Genomic DNA, 26,951 nt, shown 5'->3' with positions numbered 1-26,951 from the left:
GCAGACTGTAGAGAAAATAGATCCTTTAATTGGATGAAATCCAGTCTGCACATTAAGGTTGTTGATGGATATTTTAAGCCAGGAATTGGAACTGAATGGAATATTGATTTGGTTCAGGTTCAGTTCAAAGGCTACTCTGATATTCTGGTTTTGTTTCAGGTCAATAATTTTAGAAAAAAGGCTTAAGTATAGCACAGTCTTGTTGGAAAAGGAAAAAGGGTTGGCTCAATTTTGTATTCAGCAAAGTAATAGTTTATTATACATTTTGCTTCAAGTTGCTGCTTCAAACAGAACTGTGATACAAAGTAAAAGCACTGGGTGTTAACTTTACTTGACATGGAGGCCCTGTGGACTATTTTGTGATTATTCAGTGAGATAATGGAGTCATAAGCAGCAGAATTAAACCATCACAGTGTTTTCTTTCTACTGAGATAAATGTATACAGTGTTCAGGTGGGTTCCTTGAGGCATGATATATATTGTTAATGAAGCCACAGGTTGAGATCACAGTTATTCTATTTATTTTTATTTTTTGAGACAATGTCTCACTCTCGTCGCCCAGGCTGGAGTGCAGTGGCGCGATCTTGGCTCACTGCAACCTCTGCCTCTCGGGTTCAAGTGATTCTTGTTCCTCAGCCTCTCAAATAGCTGGGATTACAGGTGTGCGCCACCACACCTGGCCAATTTTTGTATTTTTGTGCAAAAATTAAATTTTGTATTTTTAGTAGAGATGGAGTTTCGCCATGTTGGCCAGGCTGATCTTGAATTCCTGGCCTCAAGTGATCTGCTCTTCTTGGCCTGAGCCACTGTGCCTGGCCTTCTATCATTTATTTTTGAAAAATTCTCTCTGATTCAGTGCCGTTTTCCTGGGGAGTTTTTACAAAATGGATTTTGTGGGGTGAGAACTGTGGTGAGGCTTGGAATACTGCAGACACTTTTACTATTGTCTGTAGCAAGAGGAGTGTGGTGTTGATGGTAAAGACTGTGATGGAAAAGTATGTTGGGTTTGGTTTTGCTTCCCAGGAAGATATTGGGGAGACTCAATGGGGCCAGTAGTTTTCTTAGAATCTTTTTCATGCACTTTATGTCTTTGATGTTCTTGTTGGAGACAGCCATTGGCCAGCTTACAAGCTGTACCTTTTCCCTCAGTTGTCAAATTTGGCAATTCTTCCTGTGAAGGCCCCAGCAAATGCTACTCTGCGGACTGAGAAGTTGTAGGGTAGGATCTCTGCAAGATGATCAAGATTGGCTGCTTTTCTTTCCTAAGGCTACTTGATATCACAGTAGATTATTCTATTTGAACTTTCCAGCAGAGCCAATTAATTCTGGCTTCCTGGGAGAGACAGGGGTATTGAAATGTGAGCTTTTACAGCACTGGTCTTGGATTCAGGGCTACCCTCTCTTCTGGCCTCAGATTCAGAGATTCTCGAATTCAGAGGATTTGAGCCTTACAGTATTCTATCAAACAATGCCAGTGTGTTTCTTTATTTGGCTGTTTCTATTAATGAAACAGTGACATAATTAATTCATAATTAGGATGCCTTAGAGGTCTGTTTCCCTCTTAATCAATCACTAGAGAGAAGATGACTCTAGTAAAGCCCCAGGATATTCCTCAATTAAAGCAAAATGACTGTAAAGAATTCAGGCATCTCTGCTCGTTGGATTATCTTGGAACCAGTTTACTTCAGGGATGCATCTTGAGAGAGGAGGTTTTACATAGTTCTCTTTTTTCTTAGACTAGTTTCGGTCAGTTAACTAAGACCTTTCTTGTCAAATAGAAAGAACACAAACTCTAAACACAAAACAGTCCTTTATTGTGTCCTCTGTGTATTTTTCACCAGGACTGATTATTTTTGAACACTTCCTGGAGGGTTGCATGCTCAGTTTCTTTAATCCCCAACTCCTCTTGGCTATGTTTTTTAGGAGAAGCTGTGCCTGAGGATGAACAGATCAGTGCCAAGGACCAGAAGAACCTGGAACCTTGTGATAACACCCCTATCATTGACAATATTGCTCCTGTTGTGGCTGGCATTTCTACAGAGGATAAAGAGAAGTACGATGAGGAGATCTCCAGTCTCTACAGACAACTGGATGACAAGGTCCGTGGCCAGAGATTTACAGTTCTCACCCTGCTACACAGATGAAAGATGGCAGGTCCCAGCTCCCTGTGGAGCTGATGTAGGGCTGCAGCTCGATCTTTATGTCTGGTTTCCTAATACCTACCCTAGCGCTTTGTTGGTGCAGACTCTGGGAGCTTGATTCATGTGGAATGGACATGTTAAGGGGAACTTGATTAAAAGAGCAGAGTGTTGGCCTAGATAGACAGGCAGATGCTATTTATAGTTTTGTCTTCTAGACATTGGACTGGGCTGATTACTGATGAAAGACGGGGTGTGTGTGTCCGTGATTTTTAAGGTTCCCTTCCTTTCTTCTCTGGGCCTGTTCTTCACCTCTTGGAAACTCCAGCAGTAGCCTCAGCTAGGGGCAAGAGTGTGACTCCCAAAATTCAAGCAGGTACTTTAATTACATAGCCATAAGGCCCTGGAATGAGAAACCAATAGCCGTGTGGTCTGGTGGCTTCACCTAATTGGTGAAGCTCTTTTTACAGGTACATTTCTTGAATGAAGTAGTTTGAACATGCTAATTGGAGATGTCCAATTTTATGACAAGCTTTTGGGACTCAAATAGTCATGTAAATGCACAAGTTGGCATAGAGAAAAAGAGGCCTTGGAGAACACTGGGAGAACCAATTAAAGATTGGGTTAGAAATCCCAGAGGCATGGGAATTGAATTGATGTTTTATATGATGTTGGCATGTTGCCCTTGGAATATTCTAACTCCTTTCAGTTCATTTCATCAAGGTTGCTGATATTTTTAGTCTGATTTAATCTTTTCTGCTGTGGTTCAGCTCAGAGTGCTTAGGGACACCTCTGGCTCATATGAAACAGGTTTGTTATGTTAACATTGCCATTAATCTTACAGGCCTCTCTCTTCGGGGTAAAGCTGAGTCTGGTATAACCTTTGCAAGCTGAATGTGACTGGTCGCCTTAAGGAAGCTAGTTCTGCTTGTTTGTGATTCCAAGAGCTTGCACTATAACCACAGCATTAATCTGGGGTCATCTCACCCTTCTGAAAACACATTTAATAAAATGTTCACACCCACGAGATGGGTTACTTGCCCTTTAGGCTCCAAGCATACCATTATCTTCCATTTCTACCCATGTATTTTATGCAAAACCTCAAACAAAGAGAAAGAGGAGATCAATAGTTAACAGTATATGAAAAAAATTTCTTGATTTCTCCAAGGAATTGCTATTGCCTAAATGGTAAAGAAGATTAGACCATATGCATTGTTTTTTTCATTTTAGAACTGATGGGCTCATTTTTAGTAATCATAGAGAATCCTGGGTGAGGGGATGAGAAGCTGATTCTGTGTTCCGTTCTCTATGAATAGACCCTGCATGGTGGAATCAGGATCATTTACCTTGTCAGCACAAGGAACTTTCATTGATCCAAGAGAAAGACTTTAAAGTCTCAAATCTGACTTATGAAATGTAGTGATTAGGACAGAGAGATGAAAATGCATGTCCAAGGCATTCAGTTGGTAGCTGAGGAGCTGGCTTGAGTGTCTGTCTCCTGATGGCCAGCCTAGGTCATTTTGTTTTGTCATTTCCTACAGCATGTGCTTTGAAGATTCTGTAAGGCCCACAGTTCAAGGCCGGCATTTGTGGTCCATCACATGATGATGCTGAGAGATATGGGAGAGGACTGAGCTTAGAAGCATCAGCCTTGGCGGGGGACCAGAGCTAATGGTTTGCCCTCAGTGACCCCACTGACTGCCTGATTATGTCTTGCCAGCTGTCATTCTTCGGGGTCCTCCTCTCAAAGGTTCTAGGAGGCTCTTCCACATTTCTGTTGATGTAGGTGGTTTGATGCTTGAAGAATACATGAGGTGGGATATGGCACCTTTTTATGTTACTGAATGGTGGAACAGGTGGTATTTAGGTTTGAGTGAGGCACTAGCCAGGGTGGCTATATGACTTACCCAAGTGTATATCATACAGAGGTGGCAGAACTAGGATGAGGTTACCTATCTTCTGACTCCCACTCCAGTGCTCATCCTGTTTTGCCCTCAGCCCTTTAAATGAGGACCTGTTCAACCTCAGTGGATTTATTTTGGGTGTAGATGGAGAAAGACCACATGGTTTCCTCTCAGCTGCCCCTTCTGTCCCTTCTGTCCCTCTGTGCTTCCCTGCCAGGGCTCCAAGGACAAGTAGTCTCCCAAGGCCAAGCTGTGTGATGGGCAAGCATGCACTGTGGAGTCAGACCTGTGACAGTGACACAGACCTGTGCAGACCTGGGACAATAATGCTGAGTCCTGGGCTGGTACCTGGCCCTGCTGATGGTGCTCTTCTCTGTATTGTGAGGGTCCTATCTGTTACTTCAAAAGGTTGCAGTGAGGATTACTAGTGCATTGCAGGTGCCCAGTAAATATTAGTTCCCTTCTTTCTTCTGGTCTCCCACTGGCTCTGCTTACTTCCGCATGTGGTGTGGAAGGGGTGTGGTACCAAGGGGCCCACCAGCAGAGACACAAGGTGACCAAGTTGGCACTGACACTCTCTCTTAGTCCTTGTCCCTCTACAGTACTGCTCTGCTATTGGAGATCCTGAGATGAAACAAGCTTAAATAGAAATAAAAGTTGATTATTTTTATGCCAATTACCATTGCAACAAAAACATCTTTATAATTAAAGGTGACCAGTGACTTGTGGACAACTAGGGTTGACTAGTTTCACATTTATAAGGGTGTGCACGTTATTTACATTATTATTTTTTTTTGAGACAGAGTCTTGCTCTGTCACTCAGGCTGGAGTGCAGGGGCACACTCTTGGCTCACTGCAACCTCCGCCTCCTGGGTTCAAGCAATTCTCCTGCCTCAGCCTCCTGAGTAGCTTGGATTACAGATGCATGCCACTATGCCCGACTAATTTTTGTATTTTTAGTAGAGACGGGGTTTGACCATGTAAGCCAGGGTGGTCTCAATTTCCTGACCTCATGATGCACCTACCTCGGCCTCCTAAAGTGCTGGGATTACAGGCATGATCCACCATGCCTGGCCACATGTTTTGTTTTTTTTTTAATTAAAAAAAAATTTCGAGACAGGGTCTTGTTCTATTGCCCAGGCCGGAGTGCAGTGGTAAAATCACAGCTCACTGCAGCTTCAGCCTTCGTAGCTCAAGTCATCCACCTGCGTCAGCCTCCTGAGTAGCTGGGACTATACGCACATACCACCACACTCAGCTAATTTTTTTGGTATGTTTTATAGAGATAGGGTTTTGCCATGTTGCTCAGGCTGGTCTTGAACTCCTGGACTCCAGTGATCCAGCTGCCTTACCTCCCAAAGTGCTGGAATTATAGACATGAGCCACTGTACCTGGCCTCATGCTATTTCATGTATAAGAAAATTCAAGTATAAAAATATTTTCTGAAAAGTGCTTTACAATTTATTATCCATGGACAAGATCTTTAGTGCTGGCATCAGAGTGAGTGTGCTTACGCATGTTCTAAGAGATGCAGTTGAATGTGTAGATATAAGCACACATTATTATTCTGGAAGTTTTGAAAGACTTAAAAAAATCACAATAGATCTCATTAATTTCTTAGAGAAGTTGCCTTAATGAAAGGTAAATGGAGTTTGGGAAAAGTCTCTGGTACAAGTGATACATGTCTTCTGTAACATCATCCTTGTTCTTCATCTTTCCAGGTGGGGCCAGGGGCCCTTTGTTTATTACTGTACCTTAAAAAATCACTGCATCCCAGCCTGTCACCTGTCGAGAGGAAGCCTGCATCTTCAGGCTTTGAAATAAACACAGCATAAGAACAGAGTTTACTCCACCATTTCTCTCCTGTCATGATTTATATCACTTGTAGTGCTTGTCCATTTGTCCCAGGGGAAGAGACAGTAGCTCTTGATGGTAAACTCTTTGAGTACTTTATGCTAAGTTGTTTAATATTTAAGTGCTTAGGAACATAAACACAAAATTGTTCCTGGTAACTGACATGCTAAGTTTATAAAGAGGAAGAGAAAATATATCTACAAAATAGTCTTCTAGTTGTAGAAGTGCCAGTTTTTGGAGGTTTCATTCTGGTATAATTTCCCTAATTCGCCTGCCAGAAATATGATTTGTGCAAGAAAATAGAACCATTAAAGAAACATTGGTGTAAAGAGTTCAGTAGAAACAGGATATCTTTGAGCAGAGAAGCGAAGCCAAATGATGTTCCACATAAAGGACAAGGAGATTCAGATCCCGTACGGCTGATTTTAGAATTCTCTTTCTCCATGGAAAGCATTAGTTTGTGACATTGAATTAACCTGATTCAAATATATGCATAGATACCACCACACAGACCTGGGAATATCCCGTGGAACATGGAGGTTCTGTGACCCAGGCCCTTAAATCTGGGTTGGATCTCACCTCTGGAAAAGGCAAAAAGCATAGTATAGGGTGTGTTTTTCTGGGCTGCTGATGAAATCACCTAGGTAGGACCTGGCACGAAGGAGAGCCCAAGGATGCTCAATTGAATCTGACTGTTTGGTGTTTAGGCCCTAGAAGCCAGGTTGTCATCTTCACGGGCTATGTTTTACATTTTATTTGAAGTCATGAAAATAACGCAGTGAAGATTGTGTTTTTTATGTAGTTAGGTGTCATCTGCCTGCTGCTTTGCCTGCACTGGGGGTGGATCGAGTCTAAGGGGAGGCGGGGAGAGGTGGGCAGCAAATTCCCTTGCTTTTGTGGCAGCAACACCTAGTGGCAGAAAATGAGAGTGAGAAGAGAGAATGTGCCTTTTCCACTTCAGCAACAGCCCAGAAAGTAAGCATGAATGTGTCTGCCCTTCAGCTGCCCTAAAGTTAAAAAAAATTTTTTTTAACTGGTAAGAAAATTAACTTCCAATCAAGAGGAAGGTCTTCCAATGGCAAATCTCCAGTTCATGTTTTTCTGGTCTCTCTGAGAGATTTAAGTGGAAATGTTGGCTCTCCCTACCAATCTGGTGGCAGCACTCCTGTTTACTGATGTGCTCGACAGGATTTGGGACGATAACATTATGTTGCAGATAGTGAGGAATTCACTCCTTTATTTTTTGAATTAGGAATTTCACTGTTAACATCTTTGAATTAGGAGGGATATCTCCAAAGTCCCTTCCAGTTCCCAAACCCCAGATCTCTGATTTCTCAATGAGCAGGAATTGGGTTGAATGTGCAGGATATTATATTTCCAGAATATTCAGATGTTTCACCTGCTGAGAAAGGTGGATGAAGAGATATTTTAACTGAAGGAGATCTCAGAACCAGTCTGTTTTCCGTGCAGCACCACCACACCATTCCTTCCTCCTTATCAGCAAACGTATGGTAGCCGGCTGTCATTGGGAGATCGGGATATCAAAAATGGCATAACTAACCAAAAAAACAAACATGATGTTTCGTTTCAGGATGATGAAATTAACCAGCAGAGCCAGCTGGCTGAAAAGCTGAAGCAGCAGATGTTGGATCAGGATGAGGTAAAGAATGCAATATTTTTTTTCACAAAGTTCTTCTATTATTCTTTGTTGTTGATGTTTGTTCTAGAAATTTAATTTGTAAAGAAGCTTTTCATAATCACAGATTCATGTGGAAATTTCTTGCTAGATTTCCCTTCACTGCCTGTTACAAGCTGATTATCACTAAATTTCGAAAACAAATGTCTGACTTTCAAGAACCCCTGGTGTTTTGAGATTCAGTAGCCAGCGGCTACACTTAGTACTGGAAGAGCAGAGACCTTTGGTTCGGTAATCGCGCAAGGATGATCCTTTTTTGTTTTTATTTTTTGAGATGAGATCTCCCTCTGTTGTCCAGGCTGGAGTGCAGTGGTACGATCGTGGCGCACTGCAACCTCCAAGGCTCAGGTGATCTTCCTGCCCAAGACTCCCAAGTAGCCAAGACTACAAGAGTGTACCATCATACATAGCTAATGTTTTAATATTTTGAGGCAGAGTTTTGCCATGTTGCTCAGGGTGATCTTGAACTCCTGGCCTCAAGCTTGCCTGCTGCCCTGGTTCCCAAAGCATTGGGATTATAGGTGTGAGCCACCTCGTTGGGCCTTGGAAAAGGATGATTCTGCCTCCCATAGCTACTGTGTCCTGTTGTTTGAGTACTATTTCAGTTTTGCAGCAGCTGTCTCAGGTCTTTGATATACCATGTTCTCCTGCTGTCCTGCAGGGAAACACAAAAACAAAACTAGAAGGTAGAAGAGGGGGAAGGCAAAGAGAATAGGGCCTGAGTACTGTATCAGCATATATTTGATACACTGAAAACGAGGGAAATTTGTTTTCAGTCTCTCCCAAAAGGGATTCAGTTCTTCAGTAAGTGTTCTTATTACATTGTGTTTTGCCAAGTATTTTACAAACAAGAACCTGAGCAAAGGAGAGCCAGCCAACCTATCAAACGTGCACAATTAGTACTCCGCTCTCTGAGGACTGTTTAAGTGTTGTTCTCTTTTGTGCTTTAAGCTGCTTTCTGCTTCATTGCTTAAATGCTGTGGATTGGATCCCACCATGCAATGACTCCATGCCTGGAGTCCTGTCCTCAGTCCCAGGCCTCTGTAACCATTTCCTTCCCCTTTGTTCCCCTTCATCTCTTTAGGACAATGATTACCTCCCCTTCTCAAATACTTCCCTTTGTAGGGAGATCATCTACACTTTTGTAATTAGGTGAACTATATTTCATTGATCTCTCTTAGCTATAGTCGAGGCCTTCCATTTGCTTGTGTTTCCTGCCTTCTACCTCCCATTCTACTCTAGTTTCCCCACGTTGACACAGCTGCCTGGGATAAACTTTCCTTCTTGTTACTATTAAAACTTCTTAACATTTTTCTTTTTCTATACTATCAAGACAATATCTGTTCAATATAGGAAAATCAACGTAGGAACAAAGATAATGAGAGCGTCGGCAAGCCCAGACATTTGCTTTTAACTAATAATGTTTGGGGTACATGCTTTTGTACATTCATGATGGATGCTAAAAAAAAGGCTGACCGATTGCTCTTTTACACTGTTTTAGTTGATTGTGAAGTCAACCAGTGTACAATGTGAAATCCTGATAACATTTAAAAACGATGTAAGTGTTATTTTCTTGCATCCTTTGTTTGTTTATTTAGATGAAGTCTTGCTCTGCTGCCCAGGCTATAGTGCAGTGGCGTGATCTCGGCTCACTACAACCTCCGCCTCCCGGGTTCAAGCGATTCTCCTGCCTCAGCCTCCCAAGTAGCTGGGATTATAGGTGCCACCACACCCAGTGAATTTTTTTTCTGTATTTTTAGTAGGGATGGGGTTTTGCCATGTTGGCCACTCCTGACCTCAAGTGCTCCACCTGCCTCGGCCTCTCAAAGTGCTGGAATTATAGGCATGAGCCACTGCATCTGGCCCCAATACTTTGTTTAAAGTATGGAATAGCCAACTAACTATAAAATACAGTTTTCTTTGAGTTAAGGCTATACAGCTTTAAACTAACAACAAAAAATAACATATAAAACAAAACACATGTGCACACAAAACAGATTTTGCAATAAGAACATATCTGTCTTTTAATTTATTTATTTTTAAAGTCTGGACCATACTGTGAGATTTTCCATCATCCTGAAGTTTTCCAACTTTTTTTCTTGTATCTTGTTTTTAAATTACTTAATTTTGGATACAGCATAGAATGTAAACATTTGAACACTAGTTTCACAAGTTCCATGCCATCCTATTTCCCTAGCTTTTAGCTTCCACAAGAAGAGACTATGAGAAGATACAAGAGGAGCTGACACGTCTCCAGATTGAAAACGAGGCAGCCAAGGATGAGGTGAAAGAAGTTCTCCAGGCCCTGGAGGAGCTGGCTGTCAATTACGACCAGAAATCACAGGAAGTGGAGGATAAGACCCGGGCCAATGAGCAGCTGACAGACGAGCTGGCCCAGAAAACGGTTGGAGCATTTGTGTCTAGGGGGTGGGACTTCCTTGGCTGCCATTCCTGTACTCATATTGCTATTCATTGACAGACGTGGTATAAGGAGGTGGTGGCTGAATAGTTATTCAGTGTTAGATGTATTCTCTGAGATCCCACCAACAATTGAAATACTTCATGCAAGTGACTTTTGTCCACTCATCTTGAACTGCATATCACGACTGCTTTATATCCAGAGAATTTATAACATTAGTGGGGATGCTCTGTGGGAATAGTGAAAAGAGTGCAGACTTTGGAGCCAGAAAATCTTAGTTACAAGTCTGACTTCATAACTCTTAGACCTTAGCTGCGACAGTAAAGTTTTGTGAGTATTCATTCCCTTATCTGTAAAAATGGCAATGATAACATGCTGCTTGCATGGTGTGAAGATTAGTGACAGTTTATGTAAAACACTCAGCACAGATCTGTGCATGTGCTACAATATCAATACATACATCTCCAAGCATTGCTACTGGCAAGAAATGGGGTCCCACAGAAGGTATGGACTTCACTCTTCTTGCTTATACCCTCCTGAATGAATTCCATTCCTTTCTGTGGGCTTCCTGTCCTGGCTGTTATTTTCAGGAGCCTGGAATTAAGCTGCCCTTGTTTGTTTGTTTGCTATTCTGTTTTAAGCCAGTGTTTCAGCCTGCACATTCCCTTATTTCCAGATTCTTCTAATGAAAGATGCCGTAGGTTCTACAGTGAGCTAGCAGTAGCAGGGCCAGTGAGTGTTTGGCATGATGGGATGGGATGTGTCCTTTTCTACCTGGAAAATGAGTGGTAGAGAAGCTGAGTGACTCTAACCTGCTTTCCTTAGCACTTCTGTGCAATGGCCTGGTGTCCTGGGCTTGTGCCCAGCCTGCTTTGTGGAAAGCATCCAGTTTAAAAAGAAGTGGCAGATGGCACAGGAGAGTGCTGATCTGCCGACTGTGAGGCTGACAGGAAGTTCTCCTCACGGCATGCAGGAAGAAGACTTTTCTAGCAGCTTCCTAAGATGGGGACTACTGCCTCTGTGGGTTTTAAAAACAAGATGACATAAGCAGTTGGCAATGCCAAACAAAATAAAACAAACTCATTCAGATGTCACTTAGGAAAGGGGAGACTTAGATTTCCTCTGCTTAGTGTTTTCTATGGGATTCTTTTAATTCATCCTTAATATTATTTCCTTCTTAAAACAATGAAACATTTTTCATAATACAGTTCTTACTTGCCATGAAACCAAAGTATTACTAGATTGGTTTAGAAGATGATTATTAGATTGTTTAAGAATGCCCTGGCTACATATGGGAGAATTGTATAAGCAGATAACTGTTTTACTGATGGTGAGCATTAGTTAAGAATACATACCTTTTGTCAAGATACAGGAAGGATGAAAAAGAGATGGGTTTATTAAAGTTTGACAAGAAAATAGAGCTTCTGCTATATAGTAAGAAACCAACTATTGAACTTAACCTAATTTTGAAAAAAGATGAAGAGTGTTTAATTCAGCTTCACTCTGAAAATTAGACTTTTGTGAAGTTTTCTAAACTTGTTGATGTTCCTCTAGGCCATCTGTTTTAGATCCACCTGTCTTTGTCAATTTAGGTGGAAATATGGAGGTTGCCAGGGAGCAGGTTTGTTTAGGAGTGGAGGTGGGGACACTTGCAGGTGAGTTTAGACCATGAAATGAAACAGGGAGGTCTGAAATAGAACATCTGGTAAGTAGGAGGATGCAATTACGTTATAAACTTAAGATTTCTTTTTTGGCTTTACTTATTTTTAATAACTTATTTCCCTGACTTGGAAATTGTCATCTGATATGTAGACATATAACATCAGGCCATGTGATATAACTTGTGAATATAGAGTTCCTCTTCTTATCTAAGAATGCAGGGCTATGCAACCATTTGCCTTAAAATGATTCTTAGGTTGAAGTCATGTAAAAGAAATCCATTCTACATGATGGTGTTATTCTTTGTAATGTGGAGTGTATGAAATTGATGGACAACTCTTTGAATTTGTTGTTGAAATTTGTTTTTCAGACTACATTGACAACCACGCAGAGAGAGCTGAGCCAGCTACAAGAGCTTAGCAACCACCAGAAGAAAAGGGCAACTGAGATCCTGAATTTGCTGTTGAAAGATTTGGGGGAGATAGGTGGAATTATTGGCACCAATGATGTGAAAACCGTAAGCCAGCCCTTTTATCCTCTCTGCCTGTTCTTATCAAGTTAGCGGGGTCTATGCTTTATTCTTTTAAGCATCAATACTTAGCACTGTGCTTTGCATCTGCCATATGCTTGGTAGTGTTTGTATGAATGAGAAAAGGACTGATTGAATGACTGAGTGAATGGTTGTTGGAGTGAGGAGGAAAAACAAATTTACCTTTGAAATCTAGGCAGTGTCTTCAAATCTTGGTTGTCTTTGTGTAAACTGGTTTATTCCTCAAACTTATTTTGTTGCAGAAGTTTGGAATTAAATAGCTTAAGCAACAGTTCAAATCTCAGAATTGTGTTTTTCCATTTCTAAAAGAGCCCAGTGGAGTGAAAATTCTCCAACAAGTCAGTGTGAAAGTAATAGGATTCTATGGCTTAAGAAATAAAACCACATTTAATTATCACGATATCAGAAGCCTAAAATCTCGCTATTCAGGGTGTGATCTGCCTCAACAGGAAGCTTATTGGAACTACAGCCTCTCAGGCCCCACCGCAGACCTATTGAATCAAAATCTGTACTTTAACAAGATCCTCCAGGTGATTCTTTATGTTTATTAAAGTTTGAGAAGTAAATTTTGGTTTGGTGCCATGACTCAATAATGTCAAATTCCCAGCCTGTTTCCTTTTCATATCCAGAGGATTGTGCCTCATGGTAGCAAGATAGCTGCTGTAGTACAAATCATCACATCCTCACTCAACGACATTCAAGGCAGGATGGGCTGAAAAGGCCAACTGCTTTCATCTAGGAGGGAAACATATCCCAGATGTCCCCAGGAGACATTTCCTTACACTTCATTGGCCAGGATTGGATCACATGACCACTCCACGTTTCTGGGAAAGCAAAGGGGAATAGGATTACTATAATTGGCATAAACCAATTGTGATGGATCCCCTCGTGTTGTATGCATTGGTGCTCTTGGTTTTTTTGTTTGTTTTTTGAGACAGAGTTTTGCTCTGTCACCCAGAGACTGGAGTGCAGTGGTGCAATCTCGGCTCACTGCAATCTCTGCCTCCCATATTCTAGTGATTCTTGTGCCTCAGTCTCCCGAGAAGCTGGAATTACAGGCATGTGCCACCATGTTCTGCTAATTTTTGTATTTTTCTTTTAATTTTTTAGTAGAGATGGGATTTCTCCATGTTGGCCAGGCTGATCTCAAATTCCTGGCCTCAAGTGATTTGCCCACCTTGGCCTCCCAAAGTGCTGGGAATACAGGCATGAGCCACTGTGCCTGGTCATTGGTGCTCTTGATGGCTAGAAAGTAAGATGTGGGGAGAATAGGGGTGGTATAAAGTTGTCTAGGAGCTAGGAATAGAAGGAAGAGAGATAATTAAAAATGGTGTCAGCCAAGAGCAGTTAACAATTTTCTGGAATATAGAAAGGCCATTGTTGTCATTAACCAAAAAAACAGGGTAGAGACACTTTTAAAACAAAATTTTATTGGGTATAATTTACATAAAGCTGTTCATATTGAAAGTATACAGTCTGAGAAATTTCGACATATGTGTACACTCATGAAACCATCAGCACCGTTAAGATAATGAGTGTCTCCATCTCTGCCAAAAGTATGTGGGGCTCTTTCTGGTCTCTCTATTTTGTTTCGTGGATCAAGTCTTTCTGCCAATACCACAATGTTTTGATTCCCATAGCTTTATAATAATATAGCATCTTACACAGAGGAGTCAGTGATGATATATGTTGATTTTCTTGAGCTGGGGAATGGTAATGACATTGCTTACCTTACATCTCACAATTTGCTGAAACCAAAATCTTTGCATTTAGCCATTTTATCTTTAGAAAGATGAATTCTACATCAGTCTGTTTAGTGGGAACACTGAGGTTGTGAGTTGAGATTGTTAAATACAGAAAAGCTCCCAAGATTAGGCTTCCTTTTGTAGACTATTGCTGGGAAATGATGAAAGCTCTTTTTGGAGGGCGTATCAGGTCTCTACTTAGAGTACATGACTGCCTATTAACCATTCTTTCATGGAACCTGTATGGTAACTGAATATTTCATAAATCCTTGTGAGTGAATCTAATTCTAGCACATACTGTAGAGTTAACCTTATTAAGCTTCAGTTTGGTGATTTTATATTTGGAGATTTAATTTTTGGAACCATACATTTGTGTTGAGCAATAAAATTCTGATGTGAAGTGATTAAATGGCCTCACAATATGAAGGTGGGGTTGATTTATGGGAAGCTGATGCTTGCTGCTGATAATGATAAAGGAAGAATGTATTTTTATGCTAAGTTCTTAAATAGAGCTGATGAAAATGCTAATGAAATCAGGAGTGTCTAGGTGCTTCAGTATTAAAAAAAAAGTCTTTACCTTTGGGAATCTGAAGTATGATTGAGATTGAGATTATTTTTAAATACTCAGTTGGATGTTTTTGAGATTATTTTTGGATTCCAGACATTGGATGCCCTAGTTAATTTCATTGATAGCTCTCATTTATATCATTCTGGGTTTTTTTCTTATAAGTGTGAGTTAATCATTAGGGTGAAAAGAGCTAATGGAGTAGTTGTATAACTTTGGGTGAGTCACTGTACTTCTCTGAGCTTCATTTTTCTAATTGATAAAACAAGATAAGCTGAGACAATATCAAAGTTGTCAACTCAGAAATTACATGATTTCTGCGCATTTGTTTTAGATTTATCCTTATACATACATGTACTTTTCTTATTGGTTATGACTATGAATTGATATAGTAATTCTTTTAATATGGGAAAATGAAAAATTTGTTTCAGTGCTTTTGTATTTTTGTCCCTAACTGCCATTTAATTTTCACAAGGTCCCTCCTGGTAGGACTCTGGGATGGGGAGAAAGATGGCTGTTGGAACCTTCTCTAGTCCACAGTTCCAAAATAAGACAGCTCCGAACAGCCAGAAAACAGAAAAGCCCATATACTCAGCTCAGTCATGTCTTGAAACATTTCCAGAGTCCAGGCACTTTGTTTCATCAACAAAACAAGATGACCCCAGGATATAACAAGATGAGCCCAGTGTTATCTTTATCCAAGTTTATGAGTGAGCCTTCTCTTCTTTTTGTGTACTGGTGGCACTGGACTGTCAGCAGAAGTATGGTGAGATCCATACATTTGGAAAGGAGAGCTCTATTTCTCATAAAGGGTTGCAGTCTGCAGGGTGACCATTCTTACAGGCTGGGAAGTGTGGCCTCTGTCCAGAAGCCACAAATAAGCACTTTGAGGATGGGAAGAATAAGGCAGGGATTAATACTGAATGGGGGGTGGGGTGGGGCAAATGTACATATGCAACAGGTTACAGGAGGAGCTGTGAAGATTCACAAAGGAGTGGTATGTGCATGCGAAGCAGGATAAACATGTCTGCAACATGGGTCCCATGTTCACTTTGGTCTGGAGACTTAACATTTAAATATATTACAATTAGGCCCTATACTTCAAAGGGTGAAGCAGAGGACATGAAGGCTCTCTGTGTGCAGCCTTAGTAGCCTGGCGAGAACCAGAACCACTTCGTGGTTGGTGGTCTCTTGTTGGGGAAGGAATGCTGGTTGGTGGTTGTGTTGAAATACAAAAAAGAGGGGCAGGGGCGGGTCATGGTTGATATCAGCAGTGAAGCAGTGGAGCGAATATTTCAAAAGGGCTGGCTTCTGTTTAATTATTGGGGAAGAAAGCCTGATGGCAATTAGCGAAGGAGCAGGTACGACCAGGCGTTTCCAACTTCCCCATCTGTCACAGCCTAGAACTCGGTATTTAACATTTATTTCTCTGGGGTCCCGTTGGCCAAGAGGGGGTCTGTTCAGTCATTTGGGGTTTAGGATTTTATTTGTACTTCTTGGTGCCTATCTTACCTTGCCACTTTCAAAGGAATCTAGCCAGAAACTGAATAGAAAGTTGAGGCAGAGTAAATGAACTGAATTGGACTGGCTGCCTACGTTTCTTTTGGCCCACATTGACTTCTCTTTGTCCCATTCTAACTTTTAGGCTTTTAAATGTGAACAAGCACCTTATTTACCTTGGGTGTGGCCTAGAAATGGCAGTAGTTCGTCATCTTGCGCGGCCACTGCATGCTTGAGAGACGGAGTAGGGAGGTAGAGAGGTGGGGGCGACTCCCTGTATAGGCAGGTAGAAGCAGCAGGCCACATCTTCCATAAGATTTCATGACGGTGCAGTCTTTTCTCCTGGGTTAGTCATTGATACTGGATTCCATGATCTGGTATGTACTGCTGGGGGCATTATCAGACTCTGGGACAGTTATAAATAGCATTTCAGCTGATAGCTGATTATTTTTTTGAAATAGCGGTGTCCTGAAATTACTGGAAACTTTTGAACATGAAACCGCTAAATATATGAACTCTGCAGTGGTAAGAAACCTCACAGTTGAAAGCCATTTGTTTTTATCTATCAGGCACAAACTCAAAATCTCCTTTTAGATCTCCGAGGACAAGAATTGGCTTCAGAAGTTATAGCTCTGGTTTGGGAGGAGAAATGTCTAGCTCTCATTTTGGAGAAAGCCCATCTTTATACATATCTGTATTTTTACTCTTCCTCAATTTACATGGGATCTGGGCATAAAAGACCAAGTGTCCTACTTTGACAGACCTGGAAAAGAAGGAGGATTCATTCTCTTCCCAGGGTGCCAGAACTGCTGGCTCAGCAGCGTTTTCCTACCAGGAGCTGATGTAGGCTGTGTTCCTTTATCTTTCTGCAGAAGCTAGACAAGATGTGAGATCTACCTGGTCAGGTTCAGGAAACTCAGGAGCATATTTCTCTTCCCTCTCCTACACTGGACTAAAGACCCTGGCAGAACAAAGGAAACTGAAGATTGCGTGCTTTTCTCACCCAGTGTGAGAGATAGAATGCCACTGGAATAGAAAAGGAACATAGTGAAGAGGGGTGTTGGGAGGCAGATCTTTGACAGTCGGAAGTAAAATGGGTTTAGCAAGGACCTCCATGAAGGCAGAGTCAGAAATAGATACTTGCTGATTTTCTTGCTGTTGACATATGTTCTGCAGTATTATTGACATTGGAGTCACCTGACGTGTACTATTGTTGAATTTTTTTTTTTTAATTTTTATTTCAGTAGCCTTTTGGAGGACAGGTGGTGTTTGGTTACATGGATAAGTTCTTTAGTGGTGATTTCTGAGACTTTGTGTGCCCATCACCTGAGCAGTGTACACTGTACCCAATGTGTAGACTTTTCTCTCTCACCACCCTGATGCCATTCTTTCCTCCAAGTCCCCAAAGTCCATTATATCATTCTTAGGCCTTTATGTTCTCATAGCTTAGCTCCCACTTGTGAGTGAGAACATACGATGTTTGGTTTTCCATTCTTCATGTAGAATAATAGTCTCCTATTCCATCCAGGATGCTGCAAATGCCACTATTTTGTTCCTTTTTATGGTTGAGTAGTATTCCATGTGTGTGTGTGTGTGTGTGTGTGTATAATTTTTTAAATCTACTTGTTGACTGATGGGCATTTGGGCCGATTCCATATTTTTGGAATTGCAAGTTGTGCTGCTATAAACATGCTTGTGCAAGTGTCTTTTTCATATAATGACTTCTTTTCCTCTGGGTAGATACCCAGTAGTGGGATTGCTGAATTGAGTGGTAGCTCTACTTTCAGTTCTTTAAGGAATCTCCACACTGTTTTCCAGAGTGGTTGTACTAGTTTACATCCCCACCAGCAGTAAAGAAGCTTCCCTTTTCACCACATCTATGCCAACATCTATTCATGTTTTGATTTTTTTTATTATGGCCATTCTTGCAGAAGCAAGGTGGTTTTGCATTGTGGTTTTGATTTGCATTCGCTGATAATTAATGATGTTGAGCATTTTCCATATGTTTGTTGGCCATTTGTATTGTTGTTGAATTCTTATGGTAAGGTCAATGCCAAGTTACAGGCACTCAGCAGTGTCCAGTGTACTCCATGTTTGCTACCAAATATCAGGGCCGATACCCGATTCCATTTTTTTAGCCCTCAAACATTTACTGAACAGATAGTTATATGATGAGTTAATGAATGGGCACTCAGCGTGTACTGTGCAACATCAAAAAAAAAACCAAAAAAAACAAAACATGGTTGGAGTCATTGTTTTTCAACCAATGGAAGCCGGTGTTTCTGTGCTGGATTCTGGACAGGGCTCTTTGTTTTCTCTTGAGGTGCTACGCTGCCCTCTGGTGGCTAAACAAAATATGCACACAGTTACTTGCTCATTCTGTCAATTGCTCTTCAAGACGATGTTTACATTTCATCAGATGGGTTTCTATCCCAAATACTTTGCTTCAACTTTTGTTTCCGGTAGAGCTTTGAAACTTTAACCAAACATAGATCATGCAGGAATGCTGGATGTCAGAATCTTCCCTTCTAAGGTGGATTTAGACTGTTGTTCTCAGATGATCTTAAATAATGAGCTAGATTACGGTCTGTTTGGAAGGAGTAGGTGTGAAAAAGCAAAGGAAAATAGACTGGTAATAATGAAAACTTAGGCTGAGAAACCTTTATCAAGAAGCCCTTTGTTAATTAATGGTGCATTCTTATTCATTTGATTTTCTGTGTAATTGAGGACTATATAGAAACACCTTTTTATTTCAATCCTTGTTTATAGAAACATATGCAAGGCATTATACTACTTCTCTACCTCAATAAACATACTATAGGGAACATTAATGAAGTTTTGATTTGAATTTTTATAGGAATTCAACATCACCTTTAGGAACATTGGGTCTCACTGCTGTTACAGAGATGTAAGGTGTAAGACATTGAATGGAATACCTTTTTGAAATTATCTCCTTTTAAAAATCTTCAGTGTTGCCGGGTGTGGTGGCTCATGCCTGTAATCCCAGTACTTTGGGAGGCTGAGGCGGGTGGATCACGAGGTCAACAGATCGAGACCATCCTGGTCAACATGGTGAAACCCGGTCTCTACTAAAAATACAAAAAATTAGCTGGGCATGGTGGCGCATGCCTGTAATCCCAGCTACTCAGGAGGCTGAGGCAGGAGAATTGCCTGAACCCAGGAGGCGGAGGTTGCGGTGAGCCGAGATTGCGCCATTGCACTCCAGCCTGGGTAACAAGAGTGAAATTCTGTCTCAAAAGAAAAAAAAAAATCTTCAGTGTTTCTTCATAAACTGTCATCTCTCTTTCTAAAAATTGATGGCAATGAAAAACTTAGTTAATTGAGGATTATATTTAGTAGGGGGTTTCAACTGCAAGTTTCACCTGAGGTCTAGGAGAACTTGGGTTGATGGTTTAGTAGTTTCAGCTTGTCCTTTAATTAGGATTCTGAACCAGAAATCCACAGATATCTTGGGGGTCCAGAGGCAGGTTTCAGGGGAATCCATGAACCTACAGAAATTGTGGGCAGCATTTGAGCTTGTCCCCTCCTGTGCTCAGTTGGCAGATGTGAATGGAGTCATTGAGGAGGAGTTTACCATGGCCCGCCTGTACATCAGCAAGATGAAGTCAGAGGTCAAGTCCTTGGTGAACCGAAGCAAACAGCTTGAGAGTGCCCAGATGGACTCCAATAGGAAGATGAATGCCAGCGAGCGGGAGCTGGCAGCCTGCCAGCTGCTCATCTCACAGGTGGGTCCTTCTCTTCCCTTCCTTGTATATTCTTGTCCTCTTGCGATCTGCTCCCTCCATGCCCTTGCTGGTGCTGACGGTGCACCGTAGCCTTGGTTGATGAACTTTGCTTTGCGTAAGCTTGGCATCCCCAGGGGATGGCAGCCCAGGTCTATTCCTAGGACTACATTTTGTCTGGAGAATTACATGAATTCCACTGAGTCCTTTCCATTTTTAGAGGATATATCTATCTACCCATCCATAGATGTATGGATGGCTGGTTAATGAATGTAAAACATTGGGTGGAATATCTAAAATGCCTATAAGTAAGGCAATATTCCTTCATCTTTTAATCTCTACCATAGGTCCACTTTAATATGAAAAAACAGAAACTGCTAGTAATAGTAGCAGATGGCATTTTATTGAGCGTTTACTATATACCATTCACTGTGCCATTTCTCACTTAATCTTAAAAAAATTCTGGTAGGTAAGTTTTATTATTATTCCTCTGTTTCAGATAGGCTGCTGAGATTTAGATTAAATATATTGTCCAAACAGTGAATGACAGAGCTGGGACTCAAACGAAAATGTGTGTGAACCCAAAGCCCATGTCTTCAAGGGTTTTTCAAGCCCGAGGGCACATTTCGCTTCCTTATTGCCTAAGGCTGCTCTTCTTCCTATTGGAGTGGCATTTTCAGTTTAGTAAGGTAACTTCAGAAAACAGCAACCCAGTTTCTGGACTACCACTGTTATCTGAGCTTGGTATTTGGGTCTGACGTTTCCAGGAGGGGTCTAGTTGTATGCTACTTACTGCCTTATGCCAGGCATTAAAATAGTCATTTCGAGGAAGCAGGAAACAGATACCAACGTGGATTGGTGTGTCAAGTAATACGGTGGCAGACAGAAGCCTACTTTATTCTGGTGTGCTTTTAACCATAATGATATGTAATCATAGAAACATCTCCAACCTCCCTGTCTAAAATGGATCCACAAGGTTCCATTTTATAACCAACATAATAAGCGAAAATGTGTTGAAAAGATTATTCAGTGCTAATGTGTGATAGTAAAATTGATATATTCATCCATTGTTGATAAAAGTATAATTTGGTCAGTCCTTTGGAAAAGCACCATGGAAATCAGAAACCGCAAAAGTGTAAGTATAATTTAGTCCAGCAATTTCGCTGACAGTATTTTTCATTGTTAATGAAAGTGAAAAAAATTTATTTCATATGGTATTCTCATTTCTTGATTAAAAATATAAAAGCTTATACGCAAGGTATTGAAGACAGTGTTATTTTGCATTATAATAAAATAAATTGCCCAAATATCCATTGACAGACTAATAAGAGAAAGTTACGTGGAATAATATTATGCAGCTCTTATAAAAAATTTATAAAACCTAGCCATTGGGAAAGTCTAATTATATAAAGTGAAGTGAAAATGAAAGTGCTGAGTTGGATTTATGTTGTGCTTTGAATTCCTGCAGATAAAATCAGGAATATCCGGGGGAAATAGTTGATACATTGGTTTACGGTTTAAGGTTTACACCAGTTTTTCTGGATTTGCTGTAGAACTTTATTTTTTTAATAATCATATAGTTATTATTTATAAAAAACGAAAATAAAAATGATATACATCAGGGAGCAGTGCACCTCGTATGTGATTCTAGGTCATCCATGATGCCAACAGAATGCGCTTTGGCCAGCCTGCCTCTAACATTTGGGGGCCAAGGCAAGGGTACTAATAGAGACCCCATGGCCTGTGGCCCACCCTCTTCTCTTTCAAGCTGGACATACCAGTTCCATGTCCAAGTCCCTTTTGCACCCACTGTGAACTGGTGAAACTGTTGGATGTCAGCTGCTATTTGTACGAATGGGTAAGGAAGAGATAGTGCCAGCTCTGGCCTTCAGACCTGGAGTAGGAAGTTTCTAGGTCTCCAGTACTCTTGAGTGTGGCCTACAGGGACATAGGTTCGGGTGGACATGCTCCCTTGGCCTGTGAACTCTTTGCTTAGTGGAGTGGGGTGCAACCAGAGGAGGGCCCATGGGGTGCTCCGAATTGTCCAGGCCTCAGAGTGACACTGAGTTTGCTGTATGAGATCTGGGTCAAGAGTATTAGGATGCGTTGAGTTTAAGGAATGTTTGTTACAAAGTTCTCTTTCTACATCAACAATAAACACAGCTTCCATTAGCTGCTGGTTGGGACTTTGCTGCAATTCATACATGGCAAAGATTCCATTATTCCCTGAGTTTCAAAAGTAATAGAAAGTAACAGAAACTATGGCTCTTTATTTTCTGATGTGATCTAAGGAATCAGTTTTCCAGCTGAAATGCTCTTTGTTTACATTCAGCCTAAGGGTGAGCTCCCTAGATCTGGAGAGGGGAGTGTTCTGTACACATTTTCCATCTGCCTAGAAGTTAGGCCAGCCTGGGTGACCACTTGCTAGTCATTCACTCTTCTATTTTGCTTGTTTAAAGCACGAAGCCAAGATCAAGTCTCTGACAGACTACATGCAGAACATGGAACAGAAGAGGAGACAGTTAGAAGAGTCCCAGGACTCACTCAGCGAAGAGCTGGCCAAGCTCCGAGCCCAAGGTAAATATTTGTCTACCACATGAACACCTGGCCTAAGTCAGACAGCCTCTGATTAAAATGTTACAATTATTAATACATATTTTCAAGTGGCTTTCCTTGATTTCCTTGGCTGGAATCAAGATTTTAGTTTTGTTCAGTTAAAGCATTTCTAGGTCTTTTGCAAACAATAGCATAACTAGAAAAAAAGGAGAGATTTCTAAGAGACCATTCCCCCACTGAATCTGCTCATCTTCCCATTTCCCCACAGTCTACCCAGCTACCCAAATCAGAATCCTCCACTCCCTACCTCCTGTCTCTCCTTGGTCACCAGAGCCTGTCCATTCCACCTGCCAGAGGCGCCTCTGGTTCACTGTCCAGGCTAACCAAGGACTGTGGCTACAGTCCCCACCCCCAGCCTGCTTTGGGCCAGCCACTGTGTGGCATCCCAAGGGAGGATTCTAAAATTCATATTCTCTCTTGCTCCAGCCCTATGCTTCTAATTCCTCTATGGCATGCTGTTACTCTTAATATAAAGTTTGAACTGCTGTGGATTTCCTGGCGCCCCCTTGAACGAGTTCTTCCCTTTGCCGGCCAGCCTCGTGACCTCCTGAGCTTAGAGAGGTCCTCACACATAGGAAGCACTTCATGAATATGAATGAATAGAAGCAGACATTTAAGAGAAGGGACTGGCAATGCAGAAACTAGAACAGGATTAAGAATGTATGTGCTATGCAATGTGAAATTAGAGCGTATATATTATGGGTTGCAATGAAAATTCTTAGATTTCTTTTAGAAAGCCACTTGAAAATATATATTAATAATTGTAACATTTTTCATACCTTTTGATTATCACATCTCATATTCATTACAGAATTTTAGATCAGCAAAAAAGGAAGCCATCTAAATGTCTAATAGTTAGCACACTGTGGTGTGTTATTTAATAGAACGTTTTATTTTTCACACGATATACAAGAAGGTGTGCAGCAATGTTTATGATGCAATGTTAGGTGAAAATTACAATATATCATTGTATCTTTACTATGGTTATAACTCTTAAAAATGAATGGATGTGGCTGAGTGCAGTGGCTCATGCCTGTAATCCCAGCACTTTGGGAGGCTGAGATGGGTGGATCACAAGGTCAGGAGTTCAAGAGCAGCCTGGCCAATACGGTGAAAAACTGTCTCTACTAAAAATACAAAAATTAGCTGGGTGTGGTGATGCACGTCTGTAATCCCAGCTACTTGGGAGGCTGAGGCAGGAGAGCCGCTTGAACCGGGGAGGCAGAGGTTGTAGTGAGCCGAGATCTCGCCACTGCACTCCAGCCTGGGCAGCATAGCAGGTCTCGGCGGGGTGGGGTGGGGGGAAGAATAGATGTTTGTGTTCCTAGAAATTAATGTTTAAAATAAAAGCAGTTGTGATAAGGTAGTTGGGATTGGTGATGCTGTTACCAGTTTTTTTATCCTGTATTTGAGTTTGCTCAGTAAATACATTTTGTGTCTGATGTGAACATGCCCACTCTCTGCTCTAATCTTGTCACATGTTCTTTGTGTGGTTTGGAATAGGTGCACCATCAAAAACTGCACGTGGAAAATAATGTTTTCTGCACTGGGGCCACGTAGTTGAAATAAAATAGAGACAAGGAAACCTAAAGTAGAACAGACTATGGAGAAATAATGAGTTAAATGTCACTGTTGTAAACCACTCTGCTCCCTGGCACCCCAACTCCCCAGCTGGGGCTGCTCATTGCACCTGGCATTCAGGGAGCGCCATCGACCAAGCATATGCTGAGACAGGAGTGCCACACTGCAGCCCTGCCCCAAATGTGGGGCCTTCTGGTTTAATCTCAGAAGTGTTGTATTATACTTCTATTTCCTTGTTCCCATCCTTCTGCCCCAGCTTCTTAGAGAATAAACAGCCTACCCATGGGAGGTAAATTAGGTCTTTCTGGAAATCCCATCATGGCCTGGGTCCACAGGCCACCTAACAGTCACAGAGGGCTTTCTCATCTGCAAGCCCAGTATATGCACATGACCTTGGGTTGCTCACAGAGACCAGGTGGGAGACAAGCCCTCCCAGGTGGGTGGTGACATGAAGCTGAAGTGCAGTCCTAGGAGGGCCATCCCCAGTGAGCATTTTCCCCTATAGTTGCTGCACTCCCCCACGGAAGGAATGCCACGGCAGGGGTCAGCCTTGGCTTTAGCCAGAAGTCCTTACCTGTCCCTTTACGCCACGGTTGTAACTGCTGACATAAGCTGATGTTTCACTCTGTTGCCATTTTTCTTGTTTTTTTTTTTTTTGTTTTGTTTTAATTTTTGCTTTTGGGTGTGAATCCTGCTAGTTAAATCTTAAATAATCATTTAAAATTCAAAACAGAAAAAATGCACGAAGTCAGCTTCCAGGATAAGGAGAAGGAACATCTGACGCGGTTGCAGGATGCGGAGGAAATGAAGGTGTGTGTGGCCGCCCCTACCGTCAAGCCCAGTGTGCATGTGATGCATTTGAACTGGAAATGCTTATTTCAGGAAAACCTGTCAGCTTTAGATCCGTGTATGGCAGTGTAGAGGGGAGGGGAGGAGGTCCACTGTGGGGTATTCAGAGTTGATCTCAGAGTGTGGCCTGGCTTAGAAATGAACAGAGACCCCAACATGTCTGTAGAGGATGGTTAAGTTGTGTTAATACGGTTGTCTTCCCCATTCCTGATGAAGAGGGAAAGGGTAGCACTCCCAATCACTGCATGGGCTCTTTTGTCAGAGTTAACATCTAAGATTTTTTTTCTCCAACCTTTATAAAGAACACACCAGATTTGAGTTTCCATCTTAAACATAGAGATTTTTATTTTGGCCGCATTTTAAAGGGTAAAGGAAAATTGATTGGGAAGTAAGACTTTTAGGTGAATAAAATGAGACAGGAGAAGATGGAGGATTTTGATTAGTTGTAGGCAAACTATGAGCCTCACTGAGTCAAAGCCCACAGTTAAAGTGATGTCCACGGCATGTCCCTGCTCCAGCCAGCAGAATAAAGTCACGCCTTGTGTGAGTCCCTCTCCTGTTTTCAGAGTGCTTTGCAGAAAGGTCTCCTTTGAACATCATCATGAATCTGTGCAGCGGGAAGGGCAGGGGCTCTTATCTCAATTCACAGGTGAGGGGGTGCAGCTCACACAGGTTACGGGCTTGTCTGAGGTTACTTGGATAGGGAGAGGTTGGTGGTGTCTGACTGTCCTTCCTGGAGAAGCTCAGGGTGGGCTGCAGAAGGTCAAGGGAATGTTTTTTGTTTAGTTAGTGGACTAATTGGCTCCTAGGACCCACTTGGTTTTATAACCGATCTTGGGTTTTGTTGTCCCAATAAAGCAAGGCTGGGTCCTGGGAGCACAAGAGCCAGGATTGCCCCCAGTTTTGGGATCTGACCTCTGCGGGACACAGGGTAGGAGGTAGATGTGGATCCAGGTAGAGTGGGCTGAGTGCCAGTGAGTGGATGAACATGTTCTCTTGGCCTGGGCTGCAGAAGGCGCTGGAGCAGCAGATGGAGAGCCACCGGGAAGCGCACCAGAAGCAGCTGTCCAGACTCCGAGACGAAATTGAGGAGAAGCAGAAAATCATTGATGAAATTCGGGAGTGAGTTGGCCCAGGGCTCCAGGGGCATGGGGTGGTCATGCCTTGGTCCTCTTAGGGCATCCTGGAAGGACGTGGCTCTTAGCCAAGGGTCCTACTCACCTTGCCCCATGGGCACTGCCCTGGTGACACAGCAGGCTGGGCGTGCTGCTTCCAAGGTCTGTTCTCCCATCTGGAGCCGAGCCTGGCATGGCAGGTGGAAGGCAGGCCCAGCTGCCTTTCCTAGTCCCCGAGGGCCAGGGTCACTTAGGTAACTCCGCTGGATGGATGCATGCCCAGTAGATGTGAGGAGTATCTGTAATGAAAGCACCAAAACAAAACAAAACAAAACAAAACAAAACAAAACAAAACAAACTGGTCCTGACTCCAGGGTTCTGGTAGGTTAATAAACACTCCTGAGAAGGCAGTCAAGTACCACTGCCTCCCCTTCTCCCCTACACATACACGCTCACTGCACCACCCCAGCCACCTGGTTCAATGTGCCCACTTCTTAGGTGTCTGTGCAGGTGGAGGTACCAGCAACCTGTGGCGCTGCCACCAGGATGGCATCATTGCAGTTTGTCTCTAGTGACGTAGTGACACCCCCTCATGCTGTGCTGCTGCCTTGTCTGGTGGCCTCTGACATGCCCTCTGCTCCTTCAGAATAATGTTTTTGAGTGCTCTGAATAAAAGACCCGGGATTACAAAGAAAACCAATTATATTGAAATGCTGACCTCCCCACCCCCACCCCACCCAAGGTCTGCACTGTTCCCTCCCCTCTTGCTCTCTGTAGATGAAGAAACATTTCTATATAGGAAGCAAAGTGAAATGATTTACGTAAGGTCACATTGCTAAATAGGAAATCGGATTGGAGTTAGACTTTAATTCTCCAGACTACTGATCCAAGTCCCTTTTCAATGTGTGTGAGCTGCTGGAAAGGAGCATTTGCATTTTAAAAGAGGAGATTGGTAACCCAAGCAAAAGTCTAAATGGTGTGACCCAGGCTGAGTGCCCAGTCCCAGAAGGAAGGCACT

The 26,951-nt window shown here is 42.1% G+C and overlaps 1 protein-coding gene across 1 annotated transcript in view; it reads left to right on the top strand.

Annotated features, from left to right (window-relative positions):
* KIF5C (kinesin family member 5C) overlaps positions 1–26,951 on the top strand; it is a 155,707-nt gene that overhangs the window by 101,301 nt on the left and 27,455 nt on the right. Inside the window, exons 12-19 of the mRNA XM_002749445.7 lie at positions 1,923–2,098; positions 7,487–7,555; positions 9,789–9,995; positions 12,040–12,186; positions 19,587–19,775; positions 22,232–22,349; positions 24,703–24,779; positions 25,831–25,940. Coding sequence (XP_002749491.3) covers positions 1,923–2,098; positions 7,487–7,555; positions 9,789–9,995; positions 12,040–12,186; positions 19,587–19,775; positions 22,232–22,349; positions 24,703–24,779; positions 25,831–25,940 — 1,093 coding nt within the window. The remainder of the gene's footprint in view (positions 1–1,922; positions 2,099–7,486; positions 7,556–9,788; positions 9,996–12,039; positions 12,187–19,586; positions 19,776–22,231; positions 22,350–24,702; positions 24,780–25,830; positions 25,941–26,951) is intronic.

Source organism: Callithrix jacchus, chromosome 6 (genome assembly GCF_049354715.1).
Source record: "Callithrix jacchus isolate 240 chromosome 6, calJac240_pri, whole genome shotgun sequence".
NCBI classification, from domain to species: domain Eukaryota; kingdom Metazoa; phylum Chordata; class Mammalia; order Primates; family Cebidae; genus Callithrix; species Callithrix jacchus.
Note: the sequence above shows the minus strand (reverse complement) of the source record. Positions and strands in the feature narration are given on the sequence as shown.